Consider the following 25,909-nt stretch of genomic DNA (forward strand, 5'->3'; position numbering starts at 1 on the left):
TCCTTGGTGTCTTTTTTCTTTTTCTTTTTTTTGCTACCCTCTCACTCATTGCTATTCTTTAATGTGTTTCTGTCTCCATCAATCCTTCCCTTCTATCCCCATCCACTACTTTCTTTCAGTTTGTCACCCCTCTCTTTCTCTCTTTCTCGCTCTCTCTCTCATTCTCGCCCCTCCCTCCCTCCTTCCCCTCTGCACTTCCTCTTGTACATCTGGCGAATTGCAAAGGCAGCCAGATCAGATTGACAGATTACTGGTGTCACTGTGTTTCCCCCTCAATAACAGCAGCAGTGTGTGTGTGTGTGTGTGCGCATACAGTGCGGACGCATATGTCTGGCTGTGTGTGTGTGTGTGTGTGTGTGTGTGTGTGTTTACACTGAGCCTGAGAAGAAAAAAAAAGAAAAAAGAAAAAAAAAAGGCAAACACACTCTTCACTTGACAAAACGCACGCGACCGCACGAATCGCCCCGCCCGCCCCCGTCCCGTCCCCCCGCCTCTCTCTCTCTCTCTCTCTCTCTCTCTTTCTCTCCTCCCTCCCCCCTCCACCCCCACCCATTTATCACTCGCACCAGAGGGGGAGACGAGCGCTGTCATCTCAGCCCCTCCACCAATGAGCAGGCGGACGGGTGGAGGTGGAGGTGGAGGGGGGGGAGATGGATACAGCGCGGATGGAGGAGGTGACAGGAGGGGGAGATAGAGGAAGGAAGAGGAAGAGTGAGGGGAAGACAGAAAGACAGGTGGTGGTGGTGGTGGAGGAGGAGGAGGAGGAGGAGGAGGGCGGGGGAGTCGGCGGGTGACAGAGGAGGCAGATCGACGGAGGGAGAGATTGAAGGAGAGGGAGAGGGTGGGAGACGGAGACAGAGGGAGAGCGAGTGGATATTGTAATGGGACACCCAGAGGAGGAAGAGTGTCAGGGAGCGATATCATTGTTGTCTGCTGGAGTGATGCCTCTTCTTTTCCACCCGATGCTAAATACCTGTTAGCCCAGGGAAACCTTCGCATGGCGTGACGCTCGCCTCGCACGCTGTGTGTGTGTGTGTGTTTGCATCGTGTGTGTGTGTGTGTGTTGGGGAGGCGAGTGTCAGTGTCACCGAGACCTGCCGACTCAGGCGTTGCCAAAACACTGTCAGCATGTTTTATTAGTGTGTCAGTGCTGTTTGTCTCCGCAGGCTGTGTGTATATCACGCCCGCTCCCCCCGCCGTCCGGCTATTTATTTAAGCATACGAGATTCAGCGAGGGCCGCCGAGGCCGACAGGCAGCCATCAATTTATCCGCCTCAGACCAGGAAATCATCTCACAAAAAACGACAGACCAATTAATTTATGTTGAACAAATTGGCCGGGAATTTATGTTGCATCAAAATTTGAGCAGCGAGTCGGTGCGGAGCCCTTTCAGCAGCTCCCACGAAAGGCTAAGTGTCTTTTTTTTTTTTCCCTTTTGATATGAGGAATATTTTTGCGGCTCTCTTACGGCAGATCTACGAACGCTCCCGAGCTGAATCTCTGACTTTCTCCCACTCTCTTACTCACAGGCTGCGTCTCCTGTGCGCTCCCTCTGACTCACTCCCCTTGCACTTTCTCTCGCTCGTGCTCTTTCCCTGACCCTTACACCTTCTCTGACTCACTCTCTTACACTCGTGTTCAGGGGTGTATAGTCTCCCATGTCAGCCTCTCTCTCTCGCACGGCATTCGAAAGCTCCAGACAGAGAGAGAGAGAGAGAGAGAGCCAATTTGAGCACGAGACCAAACCGGAGGCCGTCATGACGCGGCGCTCGCGGTGACAAAACAAAGCGGGACATTGCAGTGCGAAGCTGTGCACGGCTAATTTACGTGCGGCGCCTCAAACCGTGACGGAGTTGACGTGACGCTGACAAAATGAGTCAAACAAAATATCCGTCGACATAAACACTGGAACCGGTGGGAAACTTAACTGCAGCAAGCTGGTGTTTGTGTTTGATCGGCCTCAAGAAACGGATTCCAGTTGGACTGTGAGTACGAGGAAAAACACACATCATCGGCATAGAGGATTTAGTTCATCATGGAAGCCTTGGCAACACGTGTTTCAGCTTCTCTAGACTTTATCTATTGAGTTCATACATACACTACTCACAAAAAGTTAGGGATATTCGGCTTTTGGGTGAAATTTATGGAAAATGTAAAAAGTTCACGCTACAGTGATATTATATCATGAAAGTAGGGCATTTAAGTAGAAGCATACACTGGTGATTTCCTCATCTCAAACAATTTCTTGAAACAAAAGCCAACAACAGTGGTGGATATAGCACAACAAAAAATGTCAGTGTCAATAACTTGTCCTGTGCCCTTGAGCATCAATTACAGCTTGACAACGACGTCTCATGCTGTTCACAAGTCGACTTATTGTCTGCTGAGGCATGGCATCCCACTCTTCTTGAAGGGCGGCCCTCAGGACATTGAGGTTCTGGGGTACAGAGCTCCGAGCCTCTACACGGCGACTCAGCTGATCCCATAGGTTTTCTATGGGATTCAGGTCTGAGAAAGTCCAGGCCACTCCATCTGAGGTACCCCAGTCTCCAGCAGCCGTTCCCTAATGATACGACCTCGATGAGCTGGAGCATCAAACACCTGATGTGAATTTTGCCGTTAAACTCCTTGTTAGAGAACAGCAACTTGTGCAAAAAGTACTGAAACATTGAACAGTTGGACATGTGCATTCAAAAGTTTACAGAAGGTCACATTAAGTTCACCTGTAAAGGTTAGAATGCATTTTAGGTTCATCCTGAAATTTCACCCGAAAGCCGAATATCCCTAACTTTTTGTGAGTAGTGTATGACATGCTGGCTTTAGATTTAGTGTTTGTGAATCAGTGTTTTAGCATTGACTTGAATGAACGCATGAACTCTCGACGGTGATTTCTCCAGTCGGCCCTCCGATCCCTGCAGCATTGCATGACTACATGTTTATTTGCACAACCGAAAAGCGAGTGATTATCAGCTGCATCAGCTTTAGGCATGAAGCAAACAACAGACTGCTAGGCAGAAGCATTTGCAAATTGCGAGAAATACGTGTCTGTCATGAGAGACTCGAGGTGTGAATCTTTGGCTAAACAGAGATTTGAGTCAATTATGAATTCGCTAGTTGCTGTTTCAATTTCAAGTTTTTTTTTAAATTTTATTTTATTATTTCTTCTTCTCTGGAGCAACTCAATTTGATTTGACTTTGCACACCGTAGGTTGAATCCATGATTTGACTCAATGCTTGGAGCCCAAATTGTACATCCAAAGCTTTAGGTCTTTTCTTTAAGAATCATAAATGATTATTTGGGCTGGGCGATATGGGCAATAAATGCGTTAATATGACTAATATTGCGAGGATGACTAATGCAGCCTTTGAAACCGGGTGAAGAGAACACACAAGAAAACAGTTCACCTATATTACGATATCCCAGATGATACCTAGTCACAGCATCCTTATAATGCTGACATATCGCTGGGACCAAGGTTCGATTCACAGCCTTTCACATTGATTCAGGCCAAAGCCAGCCTGATGCAGTTGAATTGGCTGAATTTTTAATCGATGCATCAAAGCCTTGAGTGAATCACCCCAGCCCCGCTCTCTCCCTCTCTCCCTCTCTTCCTGTAGGCCTGTACGATTTCAAAGTGCCCGAGTCCACCGAGCTGGGATCTGCGGTGGGGGTGATTCGAGCCAACGACGCCGACATCAACGCAAACGCCGAGATGGACTACAGGATCATCGGGAGCGACGGCCCCGGCATGTTCGACATCTCCACCAATAAGAGCACGCAGGAAGGCGTCATCGTGCTGAGGAAGGTCAGAGAGCCTCCACGGTTTTTCTCTCGCAGGGGGTGGGAAACGTGCCGCGGGTACATCATCGCATCATTTCCTCGCAAAGCAGCAGCAGAATTGGCATTCCTCTCGCAGAAAGAGGAAAACAAAACAGTTGATTGCGTTCCACACAGGAATACAAACTTTTAACTTTTCATTTTCATCTGCTCTGAAAACCAGAGCAGAGGCCCCGGAGTTATTTGAATTTCCACCTACAGTTGCCCAGACTCCCAGTACATGTGTCTTGAATGAGATTCATTCTTCCCCACAGCTGAGACTAAAGGAGAAATATTGATGCTCAATATGGATTGCAACATCCAGTGGTGTGCTGCGGTGTGTTTCTGATGTATTCAACAGAATCTGACAGTTGCCTTATCAAGCGCCCCTCTCTGCAGCTTCCGATCGATACGTTCCATCATGCCATCATGGAGTGGAAGATGACATAATTGCTTTTTGCAGCCGCGGTGGTGCTCGAGTGCACGCGGCGTGTGTGCGCGCGGGGCGGCTGAGCGAGGGGTCGCGGCGCGCGTGCCCCAATTCTGAACCTGCTAATTAAGCGGGCCTTGTCAAGTCAGAGTGCGTCGCGTCCTCGCTTGTAGCGGGGCCTCTCAGAGCAACATATTCTTGTGTTGACGATTTGCAGTCCCCTGCCTTAACGCCAGACAGTGAAAATCAATGACTCATATCAAGTTGTTATTGATGGCGTCAGAGAGCCGCTCGTTCCGCGTGAGCCTCTTCCAGTGGCTGTTTGAACGATGAAAGCTCGGGCGTCTGAAAATGCTTACTCTGATCCAGCTGCAACGCATGGCACGCGTTCATTAAAACATGCCCCTCCCCCATTACCCCCATTACTTTAATCAATGGCGGTGGCGGTGGTGGTGGTGGTGGTGGAGGAGGGGTAGCCTCCAACACTTACAGCTCAGATGAAAAACAGAACATTGGCACGCAAAAGGAAAACATAAAGCGAACCTGTGCCAACACGCATAATGAAGGAAAACATTAAGAAGCGAGCAGGAACCGGGCTACTAATCAGCTGGAGCGGTCAGTAAATTAGAGCGGATATAAAAGAGCAATGCTGATGTGGTTCTGCCATTCGGAACATGCACATTAAGAGCCATGCATTCAGATGTATGAGCCGTCGCCTGTCAAGTGGCTCAAATGAACGTCTTGCACCAACATAATAGGCCCGGTGTGTTTAAAAAAAAAAAAAAAAAAAAAAAACAGGACCGGTCATCGTCAGAGTTTTTTGAATTGAAACAGATAACATGAGCAATTCACATAATTACAGTTTGATGGCATCATGTACACTCGTGATCAAAATCTTAAGACCAGTTGAGAAATTGCAAGAATTTACATTTTGTACTGTTGGATCTTAAAAAGGTTCTAAGTAGAGCTTCAGAATGCAAAAAGAAGAAATGGGAGTGAGGCAAAAAAAAAATTTGAGGAAGCAATTCATTGCAAACAACCATTAAACTGAAATAGGCTGTTCATCAGCTGATCAAAAGTTTACGACCGCTGCCTTTAAAAGCCCAAATCTTAGCAAAAATGTGGATTCAGTGTCATTTTCTGTCAGGTATCCACACTGTCATGACCTCCTGATGGCAAAGGCAAAAAAGCTTTCTCCCTTTGCCTTTTTAAGATCCAACAGTGCAAAATGTAAATTCTTGCAATTTCTCAACGGGTTTTAAGATTTTGATCAGGAGTGTAGAATCCCAATTTGCAGGCATAAAAATACAGAGCTGCACGATGTCATGGTCATTTTCAGCAAAACTCAAATAATAATATCATCACCATGCACATTTTAAGTGCTTGAAAGGAATGTAGCATCTTCACAACACACCTTGTCTCCGCTTCAACTTTGATCCATCTTTTGATAACATAATGTGGAGCACATTCTTCTTCCTCTTCTTCCGTCCTTGCCTGGTGCAAACATCATTGGAGTGAATGCTCAGCCTTGTGACATTCATCTGTACAAACAGACGCAACCTCAGTGAACCCTTGCAGTCCTTATCTTCTCGATTTCACCTTAAAGTTTCCTACCGGAGCGTCACACAATCAAACAAAATACCCCTAACTCTAACCATCAGCTGGTTTGTTTCTGAAGTTCTCACACGCTCCCTCGCTCCTGTGTTTCTCTACATCTAAGCCTCTTTACTTAAACCTTGCTTTACACCTAATCAAACACCTCTCACCTGCAGTAACACTCGCAGACAGCATCAGTGAAGTGTTAGAACACGGAGCTGCAGAGAGCGGTACGGGTCCAGAGGTTACAAAAAAAAAAAAAAAATCACACCGCATACATCGCACTTTGTCCGGAAACTTTTTTTTGGGGGGAAAAGCTGTGTGATCGCACCGTGTCTGCAGTACAACTTGTGGAAAAAAAAAAAAAAAAAACGGACATCAAAACATAAGAGCAAAACCGCTGAATAATATGCACCCTAGCATTATAAATCCAATTACAATAATTGCACGCAATAACTGCAATAATTACCAGGTAGACTTTAGCTGAGTGCTGCCGGCTGCACGCAAAGTTCCCACAGACGCAGCTGAGGGCATCTGGAGACGCGAGGTTATGGTTTTCATTAAACAGTTACCAGTGTGCAGTGAATGCATTTAATCTTCACATTTTTATATTAGTAAAAAAACCCAAAAACAAAAAAAAAAAAAACAAGAAACACCAGCAGGGAGGTCCATAGGTGCACAAGAATTGAGATGAGAGCCAGTAAAGGACTTGTATTTGTCATTTATGGAGATCCTCGAGCACAAAGTGGAACGCGCCCTCGACCAATCGGCTTCCCCGGCTGAAAATACCCAGTTTGTAATAACGCGGGTTACACCGCTATCAGCCCTGTATCTGTAAATCCAATAATGTTTTTTTTTTTTATTGTCACACACATGTTGGGTGGAATCCAGGTTGCAGAATGTGAAAGATGGCAGGTTTGATCTGGCGCTTTTATTACAGACCCGTGAAACAGCGATCATCCTTCCTTCGTTTTATGTATTTCCTGTTATCACGGGATGTTGGGTGGCTCATAACATGGGAAGCAATTATTTAACAAAAAAATAAAAGAAAAAAGTAGTGTCAGTTTGGGAGAGGAAGTGTTATTTTGACAGAGCAGGGTTTTGTTTTTTTTTTAATTTTAAATCATGGGAATGAGTTGAATGAAATGGTTTCATGAACTGTAGGCTGATTTATGAATTTATGGTCTAGTGAGATTGTGTAGATTAGATTGTGTAGATTGTGCTGTACAGTGCTGTCATCATAAGCTGGTGTTATTATGTAACGTTTATTGTGCTATGGTTATTTTCTTGCATTGCATACTGTAGTTGTTTCCAGACAGGGGCTACTATTAAATGTTTTAATTTTGATGGAGTCTTGGAGGAGTGTAGCACAGGAGGCCTGAAAGAAATCGACCTTTTTTTTTGGTTTTCCAGGAAATAAGGAAATAGTGAAAAGCACTGGGGCTTCATTTCCATGGGATGTGTGTCCTTGAGCAAAGCCGCTGAACTCGCTCACTGCAAGATACCGCGGATGAGGCTGTCAGTTTAACAACCAAAATTTCAGTCTAACCTGAAACTACAGTAAAGGCTGGCTCGCACGCACCAATTTGCCAGCCACAGTTGAACACGCCGTCAGAGAGAAATAAAAATATGCGCGCCGGCTGCAGCTTCCCGTTGTAAATTTACTGACACGGTGAAGATGTTAGCACAGAGATTTCAGCAGATGCTATCAGCTGGAAAAGGAAGAGCGAGATGCTTTCCAAAAAGGGGTTGACAAATCATGTGCTTTTTGATTTCGGCGGCTTGCGGGCGATCACACGCTGGGCGCGGGCCGGCGTGCAAAGGCTGCCGCCGGTCCGAGCGGCGAGCCGGTCCATGCTGCTGCAGCGTGCGGGCCGCGGCCAACGCAGCCTCGCTTTGTTTTCTCTGCAAACATTTTGTTGGTCTGAACAAAGCCCAGTTTAGTTCTCACAGCGAGCGCCCTGCCAGCTTAACAAAGATGCAAGGGAACAAAGACGTATGTAAGGGCGAACATGCGGTACAGTCGAGGCAGTGCTGTGGCTTCCAACGTGCGGTGTGGGGACCGCCTGGTGTCCTTGAGGGTCCTCTTGGGGGTCCCAAGCAAAAACAAAGACCACTTTATCTCCTCTAGAATTTAATTTTTTTTTTATCTCCTCTAGAATTTAGCTCTCTCCTTCTTCCCTGCCCACCGCTCACTTTTCCTTTTTCCTATTTTATGCTTCATAATGATGTGTTGTCTCTGTGTTTGCCTTGCATTGTACTGGCAATGTAATTACAGTAATCATTTTGCCCGGTACATCTTTGTTTTTATCCAGTGCCGCCCTTCGTGGCCACGACCTCGCTGGAGAAAGCGGTTTTAAACTCAACTGGGCCTCTCCTGGTTAATAAAGGTCAAAATAAATAAATGAAAATGTACTACCGAAAAAAAAAAATGCAGGATTATTTCAACGCTGATTTAATCGCATTTCTGAATCTATTTTTCAAGCGTGACAACTAAACAATTTAATACTTGTTACAAGCCAAGATATCTTTTCATATCAAGGGTTTCTGAGGCCAAAATAACTTGAAATTGGGGTCTGTGGCTTAATGAAATGGAGTAAGAATAAGTTGTATTATCATTTTATTTTATTATTTTATTTTAATATTTTAATATATTTTATTTATTCTATCCTATTTTGTTTTATTATTTTATTATTATTATTATTATTATTATTATTATTATTATTTACTTTATCTGATTTTATTTTAATTGATCTTATCTTATTTTATCGTGTTATCCTGCTGTGTTCTTTACCTTTTTATTCTGCTTTTGTTGTGTTATTTTGTGGTGTTTTATCTTGCTGTGCAGCACTTTGGAAAACCTTGTGTTTGTTAAATTGTGCTATATAAATAAAGTGGATTGGATTGGATAAGTTTGAAGAAGTGCAGTATAAGCTTTAATCCTCATGCGTCCTCTGATTTTCCCTGTGCGCTCCGCAGCCTCTGGACTTTGAGAGGAAGCGGCAGTACAGCCTGCGCATCCAGGTGGACAACGTCCACGTCAGCCCCCGCTTCTTCTCCATGGGCCCCTTCAGGGACGAGGCCACCGTCAAGATCCAGGTGGAGGACGTGGACGAGCCGCCGGTGTTCGAGCGCTCCAGCTACGTCATGGAGGTGAAGGAGGACGCCGCCAGGAACACCGCCATCGGCTCCGTCAGCGCCTCCGACCCCGACGGCGTCCGCAGCCCCGTCAGGTACGGGACGCGTCTCGCTCATTTCTGACCGCTTGACCCCCCCGTTGTGGTATTACAGGAGATTGGTTGAAATCCAATCCGGGTGTGAGTGTTTGCCATGTCCACAACGCTGACTTGAAACAATGCGACCTCTGTGCAGTCGTCAGTTGTAGGCCGTGGGAATCATTCAGCATGACCCTCTACAGGTGTTAGACCAGAGCTTGTAAAGAAAAGCCACACACACTCACAAATAAAGCCTGTTTATTGGACAGTGTTGTGTTTTAAAAATGTGTCTCGCCACGGGAGACCGAACGCTAACCACTCTGAGTGGAAGCCAACGGAGGAGACAGCTTTGGATCTCTGAATGAACAGTTTGCACTGTCAATTTTCACAACATAATAAATCGAGCGCCTTGCTACTCATCCTCCGGCATGTTTTCCATGTCAGTTTTTGCGGCGAGCTATTATGTGTCCACTTAGAAAGAGAACGTGTTTTTTTTTTTTGTTTTTTTTTTTCTGAGATGAGTGACAGTAGGGGGTTTTTCGCTGATGGCACCATGCCAGTGTCTCAAAGCCAGCTTGGAGCAAGCATCAAAGCATACATATGCATTAAAAGTTACTCTGGCAGATGGTTTTCTTCGATCGAAAGCGAGTCCAGAATCCACGGTGACCTTAACCCATCAGTTACCCACATTGACCCTTGTATGCCGATGACATTGTCCAAAATGTCATCGAAAAAAAAAAAAAAAAAAAAATCACTGACTTCAAGGATCTGTTTGAATTGGCTTGAAAACCGCTTGTTTTCCCCTAAAATGTCTGGGACAGAGATTTTGGAGGTGGTGGGGATTTAAAGCAAACCGATTCCAGTCCCTGTAACTCGTGTCTTTTGAGTAATACTTTAATATTCTTGTGGCGTCTTTCAAGGAATTGGCAAATGTGCTCCTTCTCTCAAATATTGAAGAGGCATGTCACCTAATCTTGACTCTTAAGATTCCCCATGGTTCATTTTTCCCTTCTTTTTTTTTTTTTTTTTTTTTTTTTTTACAGCCAGCAGTTAACTCGTGCATGAAAATCATTAATAACTGCCGGCTGTCAGATTTAAACATCTGTCCTTTATGGCCGTACAACTGCACTTTTCGGGGTCATTTTGAGTTTTATTCTCACCCGTCCGCTGACGTTCACTCACTGAAGTACTAAACATGTCAGAGTTGAAATAAAAAAGCTCCAAACATCATAAACGGGGGCCCTAAATGTACACGAGATTTTCTTTATGACAATGCTGCACCAATATATGGTATGATGTGCTAATAGAGCAGCAAATATGCATGCATGATACAGGACAGGATGTGACATTCAGTGAGACAGTGTGAGACATAATAGACATTCAGCGAGACATATCCCCTCTGCATATATACTGTGGATTTAGCATTTATTACTGTAAATTCAAGCAGTATGGTTGCAGCTTCATTGAAGTGCATTATGCAAACATAGCTTTTACATACATTAAAGGTCTTATTTCTGTTCAAAGTACACAGTCTTTTGTTTTACATACAGTATGGTGCAAAGTGAGTGGGTGTGATTCAAGAAAAAAAAAAAAGAAAAAGAAAAAAACAGCTAAAATTGTCACGGATACAATGGCGACGTGAGTCACGGCGAAAACGGAATCGCAGGCAGTTGTGCAATGTGCCATGAATGCCAAAAGCGACTTAATACTGGAGAAAATGCAATGCCAGGACGCTTACACAACGATAACGCTCATGGACAGACAAAATTATGCAAGTATCCTGTGAAACGGTCGTAATGGCACTGAACCAAGGGGGTGCGAGGTTGCGCCTCTGCTCTGTCTCCGAGACTTTTTTTTCATTTTTATGATGCACCGTGGGAGTTGATTCTCAAGGTTGAAGTTCTACCACTTTATTGCAGGTGTCAAATATGATATCATTCTCTTTTATCACCCATCATCAATGAGGTACCTACCCTGTGGCATTTAAAGCCGAGCAGGAGAGGAGGAGGAGGAGGAGGAGGAGGCCTGGGGGCTGCCTCGCGTGAGGAAGTCATAGAGATGGCTATCTTTATTAGCTCGCACCGTTAGCCGCGACGCACACACACTCGACTCGCCCGCGACACGGATGGGCGCGCACACACACACTCATCCGGCATGGCAATGCATGCATATCGGCGCTCGGGCCTGCATTTGCATATGCGGACATACATCCGATGAGACGCGCACACACATTTGCATGCGGGCGCGCCACGTTTACACGGAGATACCGGCAATAATTGGCTTTAAATATCACGGATCTGCCAGTCAAGCCGATTCCTTCTTCACCTGCGAGAAACACACCCGTAAAACCTGCCATGAGACTCACATGTGCAGGAATCAAAGTTGCAGAACTGTTATTTAAGCGACTCAGCCGACAAAAAAAAAACATGGAATTTGCACAGAATTGAATGTAGAATCTATCTTTGGGATTTCAGATGATGTTTCTGTACGTTATTCCTTATGGAAAGCCATAATTGCGTCGCACGCCGCCTGTTTTTGTGCATTACTCTTAATTCTATCTCTGATTCTGTGTGGTGGGTCACCCTGAGAGCCCTTAAAGAGCTGCTAACCACAACAGAATTTCATTAGCCTGCGTCTCAGCGGAGAGATTTAGTGCCCCCGTGTTGGTCTCAGTGTTGTTTCAGAGGCTTTTCCACCCTGGCAAGAGCAGAATCCTAGAGGACACGCCGAATACTTAGTTGCAGTCGGTCGGGATGAAAATGGACAAATCTAAAAATACTGTCGCAAAATAGCCGCTATCAGCAGCTTTTGGTATTGGCCTACAAAAGCCTGTGACAGTCAAACTGCCACAAACACACACGCACACACAGAGAGAGAGAGAGATTCACACGGTGTAACACAAAAGCACACGGCGCTTTGTTCTCCAAGAATGTGTTCCTCTGGTCCCCAGGAAGTACGACGGCGAGCCAGTTGGGTCCTGGAGCTTTTGCAGAGGGGAAAGAGGAAACGTGGAGCGACCCGCTGATCAGCCACGTTGCTGCAGCCCTCCATGTCCTTCTGCCTGCCCTCCTGGCCCTGCATACCGTCAGCTGCCTGCCTGCTGAGAGCAGCACTTTGGATGCCCGGTCAGGACGAGGCGCGCTGTTATCTCCCCGTCATTAATCAGGGGAGGGGCTAGGCCCAGCCAACTGAATTATTGGGAATATTAGAAAAGCAATTAGCAGGACCACGGCCGGCGCGGATTTAACGAGTTTAGAGTTACTGTCGGGATCGGCGAGGTGGTCGTGGCAGACGGGTGGAGGTGGAGGAGGAGGAGGGGTGGGGGGTGGTGAGGAGAGGACAGGAGGGAGGGTTCAGATAAAGACACTAAAAGGGCTGATGCAGTGGCAGCGACAGGGAGGGGTTGTGGCGTGGTGAGAGGCAGTGCGGCGGTGCATTGAGAGCCCCGGTTCACGGTCTCCCCTCGGGGGTCTCCTTCCTCTCGCGCTGCCCCCTCCTGATGCCTGCTACTCCATTAATCACACTGATGTATCGCGCGAGTCCGGGAAACAGAGGGAAAAACAACACGAGTGGATAACCTGTTGGCTGGCTGGCTGGCGTGCATGTCGGTGTGTGTGTGTGTGTGTGTGTGTGTGTGTTTGTCTGTGACAGCAAACAGTTAGACGAATCCCTCCTCGCCGCGGCCCGGGCTATTCTGGACCTCTGTTTATTCTTAGACAGTGACAGCACACGCCACAAATATGAAATGATGCTGGTGAGGGAGTGTGAGGGAGCATGTTTGGAGAGGTTTATTCAAACTTGGACTCACACCGGATACCTGAGCCGAGACACGCACAAACACAACACCAGTCTCAGTCCTCTTTACGCAATTAAACTTAAAAATCTCATGAAAATGCAAGATTATAGCCGGGATGGACTGATGTACTGGCCTGTTGTTGGTATTAGCGCATATTAGCTTTGAAAAAATAGGTCCTGTATTATTTTTATTGTTAGTATTTGGCTTATTGTGAACTTGGAGATTATGTGTGCCACTTAGTACAACTGCAGCAAGTTTAAAAAAACAGTTATGTTAACACCAGGCCTGCGTTTGGACAGATTAACCTGCATTTGCATTACAGTTCATCCAAAAAAATTCATATGCATGGAGGTTAGTGGGTGGGAAGATGTTGGATATCAGTGTGGGCCTCAAAAAACGGGTATCGGCGCAGAGTTTAGGAGAGTTTAAGAGTTTAAGGAGACGTTTATTGACAGATAATAGCCAGCAGTTACTCATGCGAGGAATACAAAATAGAGGAAAAATTAACCCGGTGTCTGATGGACTGATGCTCATATTCAGCTTTTTTTTTTTTTTTTTTTTTTTTTCCTCCTCCTGTGTTGCCAACTGGAATGAACAGCCGAGATGATAAATGACAGCAAATAGTGCAGGCAGTTCCATCATGGCCAGCTAAAGTTACAGGGCCTGGCATCAGATTTATTTTGTCCCCCCGCCCGCTCAAACCTCCCGGGACGGCTGTAACTGAGAAGTGTGAACACAAACGAGGCAAAAAAAAAAAAAAAAAAAAAAAAAAAAAAAAAAAGAATAACACAAAAAATCCATTCCGGTTCCAAAACCAAAGAGAAAGTGCAGGCGGGGTCCGATCGCACGGCGGACGCCTGCGACTTTGATGCGTTTAGCGGACTCCGCCGGGCGCTTTTGTTCATGGATGTGTCCCCCGTGTGTTTTGCAGATACTCCATCGATCGGCGCACCGACATGGACAGAGTGTTCAACATCCACGCGGGCAACGGGTCCGTGTTCATCCTCCGGCAGCTGGACCGAGAGGAGAGCGCCTGGCACAACATCTCCATCATCGCCACCGAGTTCAGTAAGTGTAGCGGCACCAGGACACAAAACCAACTTTTACATTTTTTTATTATTATTATTATTATTATTTTTTTTTTTTTTAGCTGCACTGGCCGGCTTGGAGTCCAAATTCCCCCAGCTATGTCCACTATTAGAAGCCAAATTGGATTTTTGGAATTGATACGAACTTCGAAATGATGCTTGGTGAACCGCCAAAGTGGCTGGTGTGGAGTGGAGTCGGGCACCGGCACCAGCCACAACCGCAGTTTATCTAATATTCACCAAAAGTTACCTTGTAATTGGCGGGTAGCAGGTGTTAATTTTCCACCTCCGAGTGGCATTCATGTATATTTATGGTTTCGCTGCCACGAATCCGTTAAATCCGGTTTGATTTCTACAACAGCGTCACCGAGGCATCTTCAATCCACATTTTCCCGTTTCCCATTACCCGTTTTCCATCTTTCCCTTGATCACGTCAGGCGTCTAACTAATGCCCTCACACCCGAAAACGCTGAAACTCTCACTCTGTGATCGTGAAATGAATCCGAGACGATGGCCACGTTTACACACGCGCGCCGCAATGGGAGTGTTTTTTTGATTTATCTCGGCGTCCCGGGGTGTAAGGACGCCCGGGCCCCTCATGGGCTCACACGGACAACTTCACAAATGCAGCGCAACACACGCAGGACAAATCCATTCCTCACAGGCAAGGCCTTATGCAAAAAGAGATGCACGGGTCCACTCACATCCCCACATCCGAGATAAATCAGAATTGATTACAAAATACAATAAAACGAAAAAAAAAAAAAAAACAGACAGCAGAAGTGAGGGTGTACACAGAGGCTAAATGTGTGTGACTCTGATATGCACAGCACAGTATGTTGTACGGATAATCTTTACAGCAGGAATCTATTGATAAGGAGTGTTTTGTCTTGTCTTTCTATTGGTTGAGAAAATCCTGTGAGTGATCCTGTGAAAATCTTCTCAAACCGCACTAACTAAAGTAAAAAAATAATCGATATTCAAGCTATAAACTTTTGAAAAGGTGTCATTTTGGAGATGTAAGGTTTTCACCCAACAACCAAGATGTAAGTCAGGTTTTTTTTTTCCATTTTTTTCTGGGATTATGGGCATATTGTCATGTGTGCTGCAGCTCTCGTGTGTTTCTTCATCTTTCACCCAAGAAGGATCACGTGTGATGCACCAGTGCTTGATTTTGTGTAAACACGCCGTGTTCGTCTCCTGTCCGTTTCCCAGACAACCCGCGCCAGATCAGCCGCGTGCCTGTCTACATCCGAGTGCTGGACATCAACGACAACGCCCCGACGTTCGCCACCAATTACGAGACGTTCGTCTGCGAGAACGCCAAGGCTAATCAGGTGGGTGTGACATGGCACGAGGCGGCGGCCGTGGGTTTTTCATCTCGCCGCCTCGTTTACGGTTTATTTATTGAGCTGCCATTTCAGAGGCTAATAAGCCGAGCCGAGTCAGAGAGGATTTCTGAATCCAACACGTTTGTTTGAACTTGCTAAGACCAGCTGGGTGGCTTCCTAATTCACAGCAGACTGCACCTACAGAGGCTTTACATCGTCCAACACAGACGAGAGCAGAGCGACAGAAAGGGAGACAAATCAGGGCCATTCCATGCAAAATCAACCAATTCAGAAAAAAAAAAAAAAAATCCCACCTGACCTCCACAGAATCAGCTGATTTTTTTCCCTACAGTATCTTTTGCATATTCACTGAAGCCTTGCAAACTTTTACGGTCATCCTACGAATATTTTCTGAGTTACAGCTCCTCAAAGTTCATGCAACGAGGTCCAAATTTGGTGCTTTTTTAAAAAAAAAAATTTATTTTATTCACATATTTTCTAGCATTTTTGAGCCTCCTAGCTTCAGTCCTAATAGAGACAGCCGCATGAAATTTTCAGGGCTGATAAACACGCCGGAGCTCTGTTCACAACTGCAAACAATTTGGTTTTTCTTCCACCAGATTTTTTTTTTTTTCTGTAACCAACTTTGAGCATCAGTATCTTGGGGGGATGAAAGTTTCAGGAGCAGAACGGGACCAGTTTCATGTCAGCCTTGGTCTGCCGGATGTGTCTTCATTAGAGAAAATGTGAAAAAATGCATTTGGGGAAAACTTTCAGGGGTCGTATCGCCACGTAAAACAAATCATGGCAGATGAAACGTCTCCGTTTTAGCCACATTTTCAGACCAGGCTCAGGCTCTGGCGGCGATTCCCTCCGTGTCAAAAATGACTTTCTAAAATAGGATAATAATTAGAGATTCTGTTAACTTTTGAAAGGAATTACAGCCATGATAACGCTCAGCGAGTGAACACCTGGCATGTAAAGTGTTGACTCTGGAAAATATGAAATTATTAAAATGAAGCTAGAGGAAAAAAACAGCGTGAATAAAAAAAAAAGCGTCAAATTTGAACTGTGAGCACCTGTAACTCGGAAAATATTCACAGTATGAATGCTAAATTTTGCACGGCTTCCCTGAATATGCAAAAGATATTGTAGAAAAAAAAAAAAAAAAAATCAGCCGAACCTGAGGGGGGTCGGGCGGATCGACCCACATGAGTGAAGAAGGTTGTTGTTTTGTTTGTGTGACTCAGCAGACGTAAAGCTGCAGTCTCTCCCTCAAAGGATGAAGAATTACTAAACTGTTTAACTCAGCTCCGTTTATCCAGTTTAATGAAGTAATTAAAGCTGAATTAAGTTAAATAAAGTTAATGTGGTTGTGCAGCTCCTTGCCGCTAACATTAGTGTCTGTCAGTGTGCAAATTAGACGTGTTTACCACAGGAGTGATGGTTAGCTATGCCATCACAACAGGGAGGGTTCGCTAAAAAGTCTGATTTTAGCGACACACAGTACGTACACAAACATGCTGAGTGATATTTACACGAAATTCATCAGACGAATCAGTGGTGGAATTTAGGTTCCCATGCAAAAGCAGCACGGACATTAATTTTAGAATATTTCATTTTACGAAAATGGCCAAGTTGTAGGCCTACGTTTAGTTTGCAACCAACCACTTTTGCATCAAACAGATGAAGACCTCCAATATGGCCGCCGGAGGCAGATCACCTGAACCCCCCCCATATGTGACAAAGACATATCAATGAGGAATATTAGTAAATAAAAACAGCAAAGTGGTAAATGAAGAGTACAGTATGTCTAGTAAAATTAACGCAAGTAAAATTAAAGTAAGCACAAAAAGTTAAGCAAGTATAGTGAAATGAAAGTAAGGAAAATAACTGGGGGAAAAAAAATCAAAATCAAAAAAATCTAATTGTTTCATTTCATATACGCATCATTAGCACTAATGTTCTTGGTATTAATGTTAATACTACCATTTTTTGTCTGATTTTGCATTCGTACATTAAAGTACATTATTTAAAATAAAAAAAAATAAATAAAACAAAAAATAATAAAAATGAAAATAAATAAATAAAATAAAATAGAAACAAAAACAAAATACAAAATAGAAATAAAATTCAAATAAATTTAAAAAATTGTCATTATTATTAGCATTATTGTTATCATTAATACTGTTTTTTTCTGCCTGGCTTCTTGTACTATTTTGTATTTGTACATAATAAATAAATACATAAATACATTAAAAAAAGATTTTTAAAATAATAGAGAGAAAGCTGGTCAGCAGAGTGTGTGTGTCGTTTCAGAGGATCCAGACGGTGAGCGCCACAGATCCCGACGAGCCCGTCGGCGGTCACCGCTTCTTCTTCAGCCTGGCCCACGAGGCTTCTGGGAAGGCCAACTTCTCCGTCCGAGACAACAAAGGTACCGCTCGGCCGGCGTTTGAACCGGCGACTTTTCAATCCGTTTTGTTTTCAACACATCGGGGAAACTTTCAGCACAGCCGCTCACGTCTGTTTTACAGTTTATTGACATTCTTGAGCTTTGGATCTCACAGAGAATCCACAGATTTAGAGGAATTTCAACCACGATAACCCTGTGAAAATGTATGTGTGTGTGTGTGTGTGTATCCGTGGTAACCAGGCTCTCTGTTCTGTGCAGACAACACGGCGTGGATCCTGACGCGCAGGAACAGCTACAACAGCCTGCAGAAGAGCACCTACCTGGTGCCGGTGGTCATCTCCGACGGCGAGTTCCCCATGCAGAGCAGCACCAACACGCTGACGGTGCGCGTGTGCACCTGCGACCGCGAGGGCAACATGAAGCTGTGCAACGCCGAGGCGCTGACCGGCCGGGCGGGGCTCAGCACCGGAGCCCTGGTGGCCATCTTGCTCTGTGTCATCATCCTGCTCAGTGAGTCGCTGCTCTGCATGTCATGCAAAATGACCCCACTTTCCATGACTTTCCTTAACTTTGCATGACTTTCCATGACTTTCCTTAACTTTCCATGACTTTCCTGACTCAATTTCCATGACCTATAAAAAGTTTTTTTCTCCCCAGCCAAATTTTTAATGAATAACTCATTTCTGATTCTAAAAATTGAGCCTGAAAAAAAAAAAAAAACTTATCCCATACTTATCCCAACAATTTAATACATTTTGCCCAATTTCCCTCTCTGGAATAAACATAATTCCATGACTTTCCAAAAGATCCATGATCTGTGGGAACCCCGAGAGATGGTCCCAGAATATTGTTGCTGCTGCTTTTCCTCCTTTTGAAACATTTCAGTGTGCAGCTTCCTGCAGTGAAAATCACATTCGATTTTATTTTATTTATTTATTTTTTTTTTTTTTTGGTAAAGCTGCATCTCTTAATCCAGAAATTATACAGGTCCCTGTCCTTAGCGGCCGGCACAGGTGACTGAAAACTTCTGACAGTAAGAGCTGCAACTAATAATCTATTTTTTTATTGTCCATGAATCTATCAGTCATGTTTTGGATGAACAGATTACTCACTCCTGTATCTAATGTCTGGGAAATGCCCATCACAAGTTAGCAGAGGCCCAATAAGATCCTACTTTAAAAAGGTTTTGTATTTCTAATGATAGGAAACAGATCAGAACGTGCAAATCTTGCCATTTGTGAAGCTACAACCAGAATATTTTTGGTATTTTTTACTTGATAAACGACTGAAACTCTTACTTGACTAAATGATTAAGTGACTGATTGTTGTTTCGCTTTTCTCACGTTTTAGTTTATTCATTCAGGCAACTTCTGCGGGCAGGAGATTTCGGCCTGCTGGTCTAACGGCAAATTTCTGGCGTCTCAGTCGAGGACGAATCAGGGACGAATCTGCTCTCTGCTTCTCGCTCGTCTCCGCTGCAGCCCCGCTTTGGGTTTATTATGCATATGCACACGTATTAAAATAAAATCCTTGCCTCGCGCAGCTTAAAGCTCAGAATAGTTCCTCTGGTTGATAGAAATCGTTCAGGCACGGTTAAATTAATTGAATTGTCCCAACTGGCCAAAGCTGCCCCAGTGGCGCGCCAGACAGTCATGCAAATAAGGAAAGAGAGACGAATGTGATTACAGGTGATTGCAGTCTGACCCAGTATGGCTAAAGTGGAGCATATTAAAGATTCCCCTTGATATCATTACTTAAAAATCCACATTAAAACGGATAATAATAGTGCAGATTATTTGTTGCACGGCGCATGATTATCTCGCTTGTTGTGTGGTGTAACGAGCCCGGCCCGAGCCGAGCACGATTTTGAGTCAGAAAAGGTCCCTGAATGTCCCGTGGGACAGGAGCCGGCCTTCAGAGCGAGGAGGAGAGGCGGCAGAGAAACAACAAAAAGTCACCAAAGTCTTTGTTACATTCCTTTCTGCTTTTTTGTTCTGCTCTTCCTGTAGTGATCGTGGTGCTGTTTGCTGCCCTGAGGAGGCAGAGGAAGAAGGAGCCTCTGATCATCTCCAAAGAGGATGTCAGAGACAACGTCGTCAGCTACAACGACGAAGGGGGCGGAGAGGAGGACACGCAGGCCTTTGACATCGGCACCCTGCGCAACCCCGAGGCCATCGAGGAGAGCAAGCAGCGGCGGGACATCGTCCCCGAGACGTTTTACCCGCCGGTGCGACGGCCCGCGCCGCCCCCGGCCCGGGACAACAACAACGGGGACGTGCGGGACTTCATCAACCAGCGGCTGCAGGAGAACGACAGCGACCCCACGGCGCCCCCGTACGACTCCCTGGCCACCTACGCCTACGAGGGCAACGGCTCGGTGGCGGAGTCGCTCAGCTCGCTGGAGTCGGTCACCACCGAGGGCGACCAGGACTACAACTACCTGAGCGAGTGGGGGCCCAGGTTTAAGAAACTGGCGGACATGTACGGCGGCGACGACAGCGACAGGGATTCCTAACGAGAGCCCGGGCACACAGAGCGGGGGGGGTGGGGGGAGAGAAACCCGAAGTGAAACAAACACACACAAACACACAACAACAACACACACACTGTAATACTGTGGACGATTCTGGTGCACGGGTGGCCGAGCGGGGAGGCGCAGACACCGGCACTGTTTGTACAAGTGCTCTTTCACGGCCATCGATCAGCGTTCAGTTGTCCCTCCGGTGACCAGACGTAGGCTTCGTGTGTGCTGTCAGTGTTAGTTCCGTCTCTGCGAGGGCACAGCGAAACAAGACTGGTGACTTTTTGTGTATATGGGCGTACAAGAGGCCCAAATATATCTATACCGACTTACTTTTTCTTTCTTTTTCCATTTTCTTTGTTTTGTTTTTTTTTTTTCTTTTTGGTTTATTTGATTTCCCAAAAGCTGCCTGTCATGGACACGCTCAACAAGCAGTTTTTGTAAAACCAACAGATATGCCTATGTATTTTTCAGTGTTTCTGGGACAACAAACAACAACAAAAAAAGAAAAAAAATGCTGCATATTGTGAGTTCTATCTTAGCTTGTGTACGTACGGTAATATGATACAATACGCTGTACAGTTTTGTTTTCTAGGGATTTCTATCATCCGAATGATCCCCGCCTCCCGCCCCTCGCCCCCGTTCGTTTCGGCGACGGCTGCTTCCCATTCGCCTCTTATCCACGGCTGTGCTCCGCAAGTGCCACAGGTTTGCCGATGCTTAACATTTATTCAAATAAAATGTTGGCGTTTGTTGAGTTTTGGTCATAGATCGGATGGGAGGAGCTGATAAATAACGAGCGCAGGCTCGTTTTGTCTGTCGATAAGCGGTTAACGTCCTTGAACGCCACAACGCGCACTTTTCGGGTCGTCTTTTATTTTTTTTAAATTTTCTCTCGGAAGTACCGACTCTTAACCCTCCATCTCCGCCCCGGCATTTGCTGTGAGGCGAGCCAAAATACCAAATAGTTCCTCCTCACTGATCTGAATGTCAACCAGGAGCAACGCTGACTCTCTGCGCAGGATCAGGTCGTTTTTTTTTTTTTTGTTTGTTTTTTTTTGCACGCCGCCTCGACGATAACGTGCACCAGCTCCAATGAGAGGAAAATACTGGTCGTTGTGGAACTTTTTTTTGCACATCTTGATCATTTCTCTGCCATTTCAGAGCCATAAGAAAAAAAAAAAGAACTGTTTGCTGTCTGTAGTCACGTTGTGGTATATGTAACTCCAACTCATTTGACCTCAGAAGACGGCACTGAGCTTGAAAATCCGTGAATTTTTAGTTTAGAGGAACGACTCCGCTGGTAGTTGTCACCGTGTTGTAATGGCACAAAGTTTAACAGTGTTTATTTTCTTTATGCAAATGGATTCTCCTCAGTGAATTTGTGCCAAACGGGAACAGCATATTTCTTTTCTGTTGAAATTCACAGCTGGAAAAAAAAAAAAAGAAAAAATAAAGAAGTGTTTTTGCACGTGTCACTGGAAACTTGCAAGCCCGAGAGCAATTTCTCGGCTTTCAGATTATATTTGACAAAACATCACGTCCTTTCACGGCGTCTGAATGAGACGGAGACCTTGCCTTAGACCGTCGGGAGGAAAAATCCATACAATTAAAGATTGGCCGTGAACCGTCACTCCTCGGGTGAATTCAGAGGTCAGATCGACGCCATGCGATACGAACCGAATCTACGCAACATGAGCGACGGCGTGAAAAAAGCAGGAAAAAAAAAAAAAATCAGGGTTTTATGTTACTCTATTTTCAAATCCACACAATCTTGGTGGAACATGTTTAGAAGGGCTTTGTCCTGCGCTGCTGAATGTACTGTATTATAATGTAAAAAAAAAGAAAAAAAAAAAAAAAATCGCAGCTCAGTCTCGAAAAATGTGCCAAAAAAAGTAAAGCACACCAGTATTTTCCTTTTTTTTTTTTTTTTTTTTAAATACACACATTATCATTGTGCTCCTGTCCTCCGCCCTGCTTCACATGTACAGTCTGTAGCGTTGAACATGCAGCCAAGCTCAAGTGTCCAGCCTTTATCCTGCAGATTTCCTTTGGGACGGACGGGATTGGAATTGCTTTTTCTATAAAGATGCTTATTAAGGGGCACATGACCTTTAAGCTGTGTGGAATATGGCTCTTAATCCCATAGGTGTATCCTCAGCTCAGACAGAAGGTCAAAACATTATACTGGAGTAAGAACATAGTATGGCTGTTGTTGTGTGTGTGTTGTATTTTTTTTAATTTTTTATATTTTTTTCTTGTTAATCTGACATATTCAACAAAAAAACAAAACAAATGGATCGCCTTAAACTGCAATCTGGTCAAATTACCTCCATCCAAGTCCACATCTTCCCCTATGTAAGCAGGAACCAACAGCCTTGATATCGCTAAGCTGATAAGAGGGCCGGCTGATGGGAGAAAACTGGGAGGGCAGGACTGCATCAGCGGGAAAAAAAAAAAAAAAAAAAAAAAAGGCCAGCTTAAACAAGCTTTGCCCTCGCCAACCTGAAAAGGCCAACCTGAGAAGAGGCTGACATTTATCGGACATTTGAAACAGTAATAACAAAACACAACGGCATAAATGCTAGAGCAATATTTTCTCTCCCTCTCTCTCTCTCTCTCTCTGTATGTGTTATAAATCAGATTAGACAATCCAATTGATAACGTAATTGTCAAAATCTAAATTTTTCATGCTCGGCGATCACATACACACACACACACACACACACACACTTCCTTTCTTTGCCTCCTTGTTTCTTTATTGGCTTGTTGCCGGAGCTCCCACTGTGTAAGTGGCTATTTGAGATTGCGGCAATGTTGCTATGATAAGCATTTAATGGGGTTCAAAAACCCTTCACTCTCAGAAAACCGCTTTTCTGCCTCAAGGTACGACGTGAGGTCTCAAACGGAAATCAACATGACAGCAGCACTCACCAAAAGTGTTTTTTTTTCTTTCTTTTTTTTTTCCTTTCCCCTAGCCTCACCATTTTCTGTCTTCATACAGGGTGTCAGCGTATCGCCGTTACGGATGCAGGCTTGTGTTTTCCCGTTGGAGACCGCTCTTGCCTCGTCTTGGCTTAAGGACAACAGAGGGAAAAAAAAAAAAAAAAAAAAAACGTTGCCCATCGTAATGTACGTACACCATACCACCATGTCAGCACCCTGGGGACGGGTTGGGGGGGGGGGGGTTTTCTCGCTGAGGCAACTAGACGGTGACAACAGTGTCCTTTCTCCAGATACAATAGGTCTGTGGTTGTTGATGTGTAGACATGGTTAGCCCCGAGGCTTGCTGTACCAATACGACAGTATATTATGTTGGTGACAATGTGATTGAACAGTCAAAGTTTTGTCAATGTAGAAACAATATGAGAGGTTGTGGTAGTGTGAGGGGGCCCTACACCATCGGCCGCTCATCGATCTGCTTTGTAAAACGTGATATTTTGTACTGAATATTTATATGACACGATTAAACATCTTTAAAAATCAGGCTTTCCTTCATTCTGTCTGTGTGTGCGCGGGGATTCCTTTTAAAAACGCTTGTCGCACACGGCGGCCGGAGCGCTGAGTTGGTTTTAGGGGGCTCACGTCGAACGCCTTCCTTTTCAAGTCTTTCCCGCTCGCCCGCCATTCAAATTCTGGCGACGGAGGACAATTTGGCATTTATCTGAACTTTGTAATGGCAGCCACAGGCGAGCAGGCGAGAAAATTTCCATCCTTATAGGTGAGTACATAAATCTCCAGTATAAAAGATTTAAGTCCAGATGCAAGATAGTAATTCAAGGGAGGACTGCTGTTAAATAGCTGGATCCAGAGGCTACTCAACTGAGGGAATCATTAATTAGGCAATCTATAATTAAGATCTGTTTGACAGTCAATCGGATTTGGAGAGGGGTAAAAAAAAAAAAAGAAAAAAAGTCTTTTTTTTTATTATTAGAGGATGAGTGGCAGATGTGAGACAGATGGTGGCATTCGAGAGATTGAATATAATTGACTCAACCTTCTTTCTCACCCAGGCCTCTCTCTCTCTTCCCAACGCGAACACAGCGAACGCACCACACTCCAAAAATATCTATTTCCAATATGACCACAGACTTGATGAGTCATTCATTTTAATATGTTGTACTGTCTGGAAAAAAAAAAAAAAAAAAAATCACAGTGGCTTTGGATATTTATTCTTTTATTTATTTATTTGTTTGTTTTTTTTTGCATGTTTTGTGCCAGCATCCTTCAGTAACATTATTATTAACTCTGCTAGTTTTAGTTTTAAAAAAAGCTATACAGTCATAATTAAGACTACACAAAAAAAGCAGCATAGACAAAACAAAATGTAAACAAACTTTAAACAAAAGGCCAACTCTGACTGTAGGAAACGTCATGAAATCTTATCTCTACCTTCTGACTTCCATCTCTGAATAAAAACGCCTTCCGTCCTAATTTTGTCAGTCAAAATAAGCGGGCGAAGACATAATTGACGCCCGGGTCGCTCGTGTTACCCGCGTTGCCTTCATGTTCCTGTAAAACTGAAGGGACACTCAAACGTCCTTCCTCACTTGTCACGGCTCCCCTGGACGACGGCCGGCGTCTCACTTCTGCCGGTCGCTCCTCCTGGACAGCCTCCGCGTTTGCCGACAGGTTTCTAACGCGGACGTGGATCCTGATTGGCCCGAAAGAGGCGCTGTCACTTCCTGCATTCCTCCGCCTCGTCGGTCTCCTTCTCCTGCCGCTCCCGCTCTCGTCTCATCTCCTTCAGCTCCTGTCTGTATTTCCGCTCGATGAAGCGCTTCTGATGAGCCATCTGCGGGAAGTTATCTGGTACAGGGAGAGGTAGAGCGGGAAACAGAGAGAAGTCGACCAAGGAGAACAGATAAAGAGAGAGACAGTGAGGCAGGGGTGTGAAGAGACAAGGTCAGTTTCCAACTGGGTGAGGACAGCAATTTGGGTTTCAAATTGCGCCGGCTATAGTTTTCATACCAAGTGTCATGCTGTCACTTTGGTCAAAATGAGCAGAAACGTCGCAGGCAGCGCTGCGATCAAATTGCCGTCATGTTGTTATTTTCATTAATAATTACGAAGTAACAAGAAATTAGACGGGCCTTGTTTGGTTTCAGCGCAATGACTATGAGATCTGATAACATAATTACAAGAGAACATTTCCAAATGAGATCTTTAATAAGATGGTGTAATAAGACAGCAAGAAAAAAAAACAAACAAAAACAAATAGGAGATAGCAGGACGTAACATATTCATCTCAATTTAAAACAGCGTGCATGAGTGACGCCCACTCTTTTGTGTCAAATGATTCAAATTACACATTTGATGGTGTAGACTGATGAATAACAAGCATGCTGACATCATATAGTGGGATAGTGTGGTGTGTTGCAGTGCTCAAAACAAAAAAAAAAAAAAAAAAAAGCAGTCAGTCTCTCAATAGCTTTCCTATACTACTTTTAAATTCACTCTGCTGGAGAACTGAAGGGCCCCACAACAATCCTGGTCTCAATAGTGCCATTCATGTCCTAATGTTTCTCATTTTGGCCCTCCTGTCAATGACTGGGGATGGAACATAACCGGCCTCAAGTCTTTGGCCGGGACAAAAAATAAATGCAATAAAAAAAAGAGAGAAAAAAAAGATTCAATTGATTGTGAGGAGGATTTGGCCATGAATAACAAAAGGGCAGATAATACCCCGATTGTTAAGA

General features: G+C 44.7%; 2 protein-coding genes across 2 annotated transcripts in view; one reads left to right on the forward strand and one right to left on the reverse strand.

Moving 5' to 3' along the window:
• The window catches only part of LOC115378624 (cadherin-6-like), a 38,563-nt gene extending 18,359 nt beyond the window's left edge, over positions 1–20,204 (forward strand). Inside the window, exons 5-11 of the mRNA XM_030078939.1 lie at positions 3,619–3,806; positions 8,823–9,076; positions 13,786–13,922; positions 15,158–15,279; positions 17,593–17,710; positions 17,948–18,199; positions 19,699–20,204. Coding sequence (XP_029934799.1) covers positions 3,619–3,806; positions 8,823–9,076; positions 13,786–13,922; positions 15,158–15,279; positions 17,593–17,710; positions 17,948–18,199; positions 19,699–20,204 — 1,577 coding nt within the window. The remainder of the gene's footprint in view (positions 1–3,618; positions 3,807–8,822; positions 9,077–13,785; positions 13,923–15,157; positions 15,280–17,592; positions 17,711–17,947; positions 18,200–19,698) is intronic.
• Positions 20,205–24,377: 4,173 nt separating this feature from the next.
• drosha (drosha ribonuclease III) overlaps positions 24,378–25,909 on the reverse strand; it is a 97,520-nt gene continuing 95,988 nt past the window's right edge. The window contains exon 32 of the mRNA XM_030078938.1: positions 24,378–25,019. Coding sequence (XP_029934798.1) covers positions 24,889–25,019 — 131 coding nt within the window. The 3' untranslated portion in view covers positions 24,378–24,888. The remainder of the gene's footprint in view (positions 25,020–25,909) is intronic.

This window comes from Myripristis murdjan, chromosome 20 (assembly GCF_902150065.1).
Source record: "Myripristis murdjan chromosome 20, fMyrMur1.1, whole genome shotgun sequence".
Taxonomy (NCBI): Eukaryota; Metazoa; Chordata; class Actinopteri; order Holocentriformes; family Holocentridae; genus Myripristis; species Myripristis murdjan.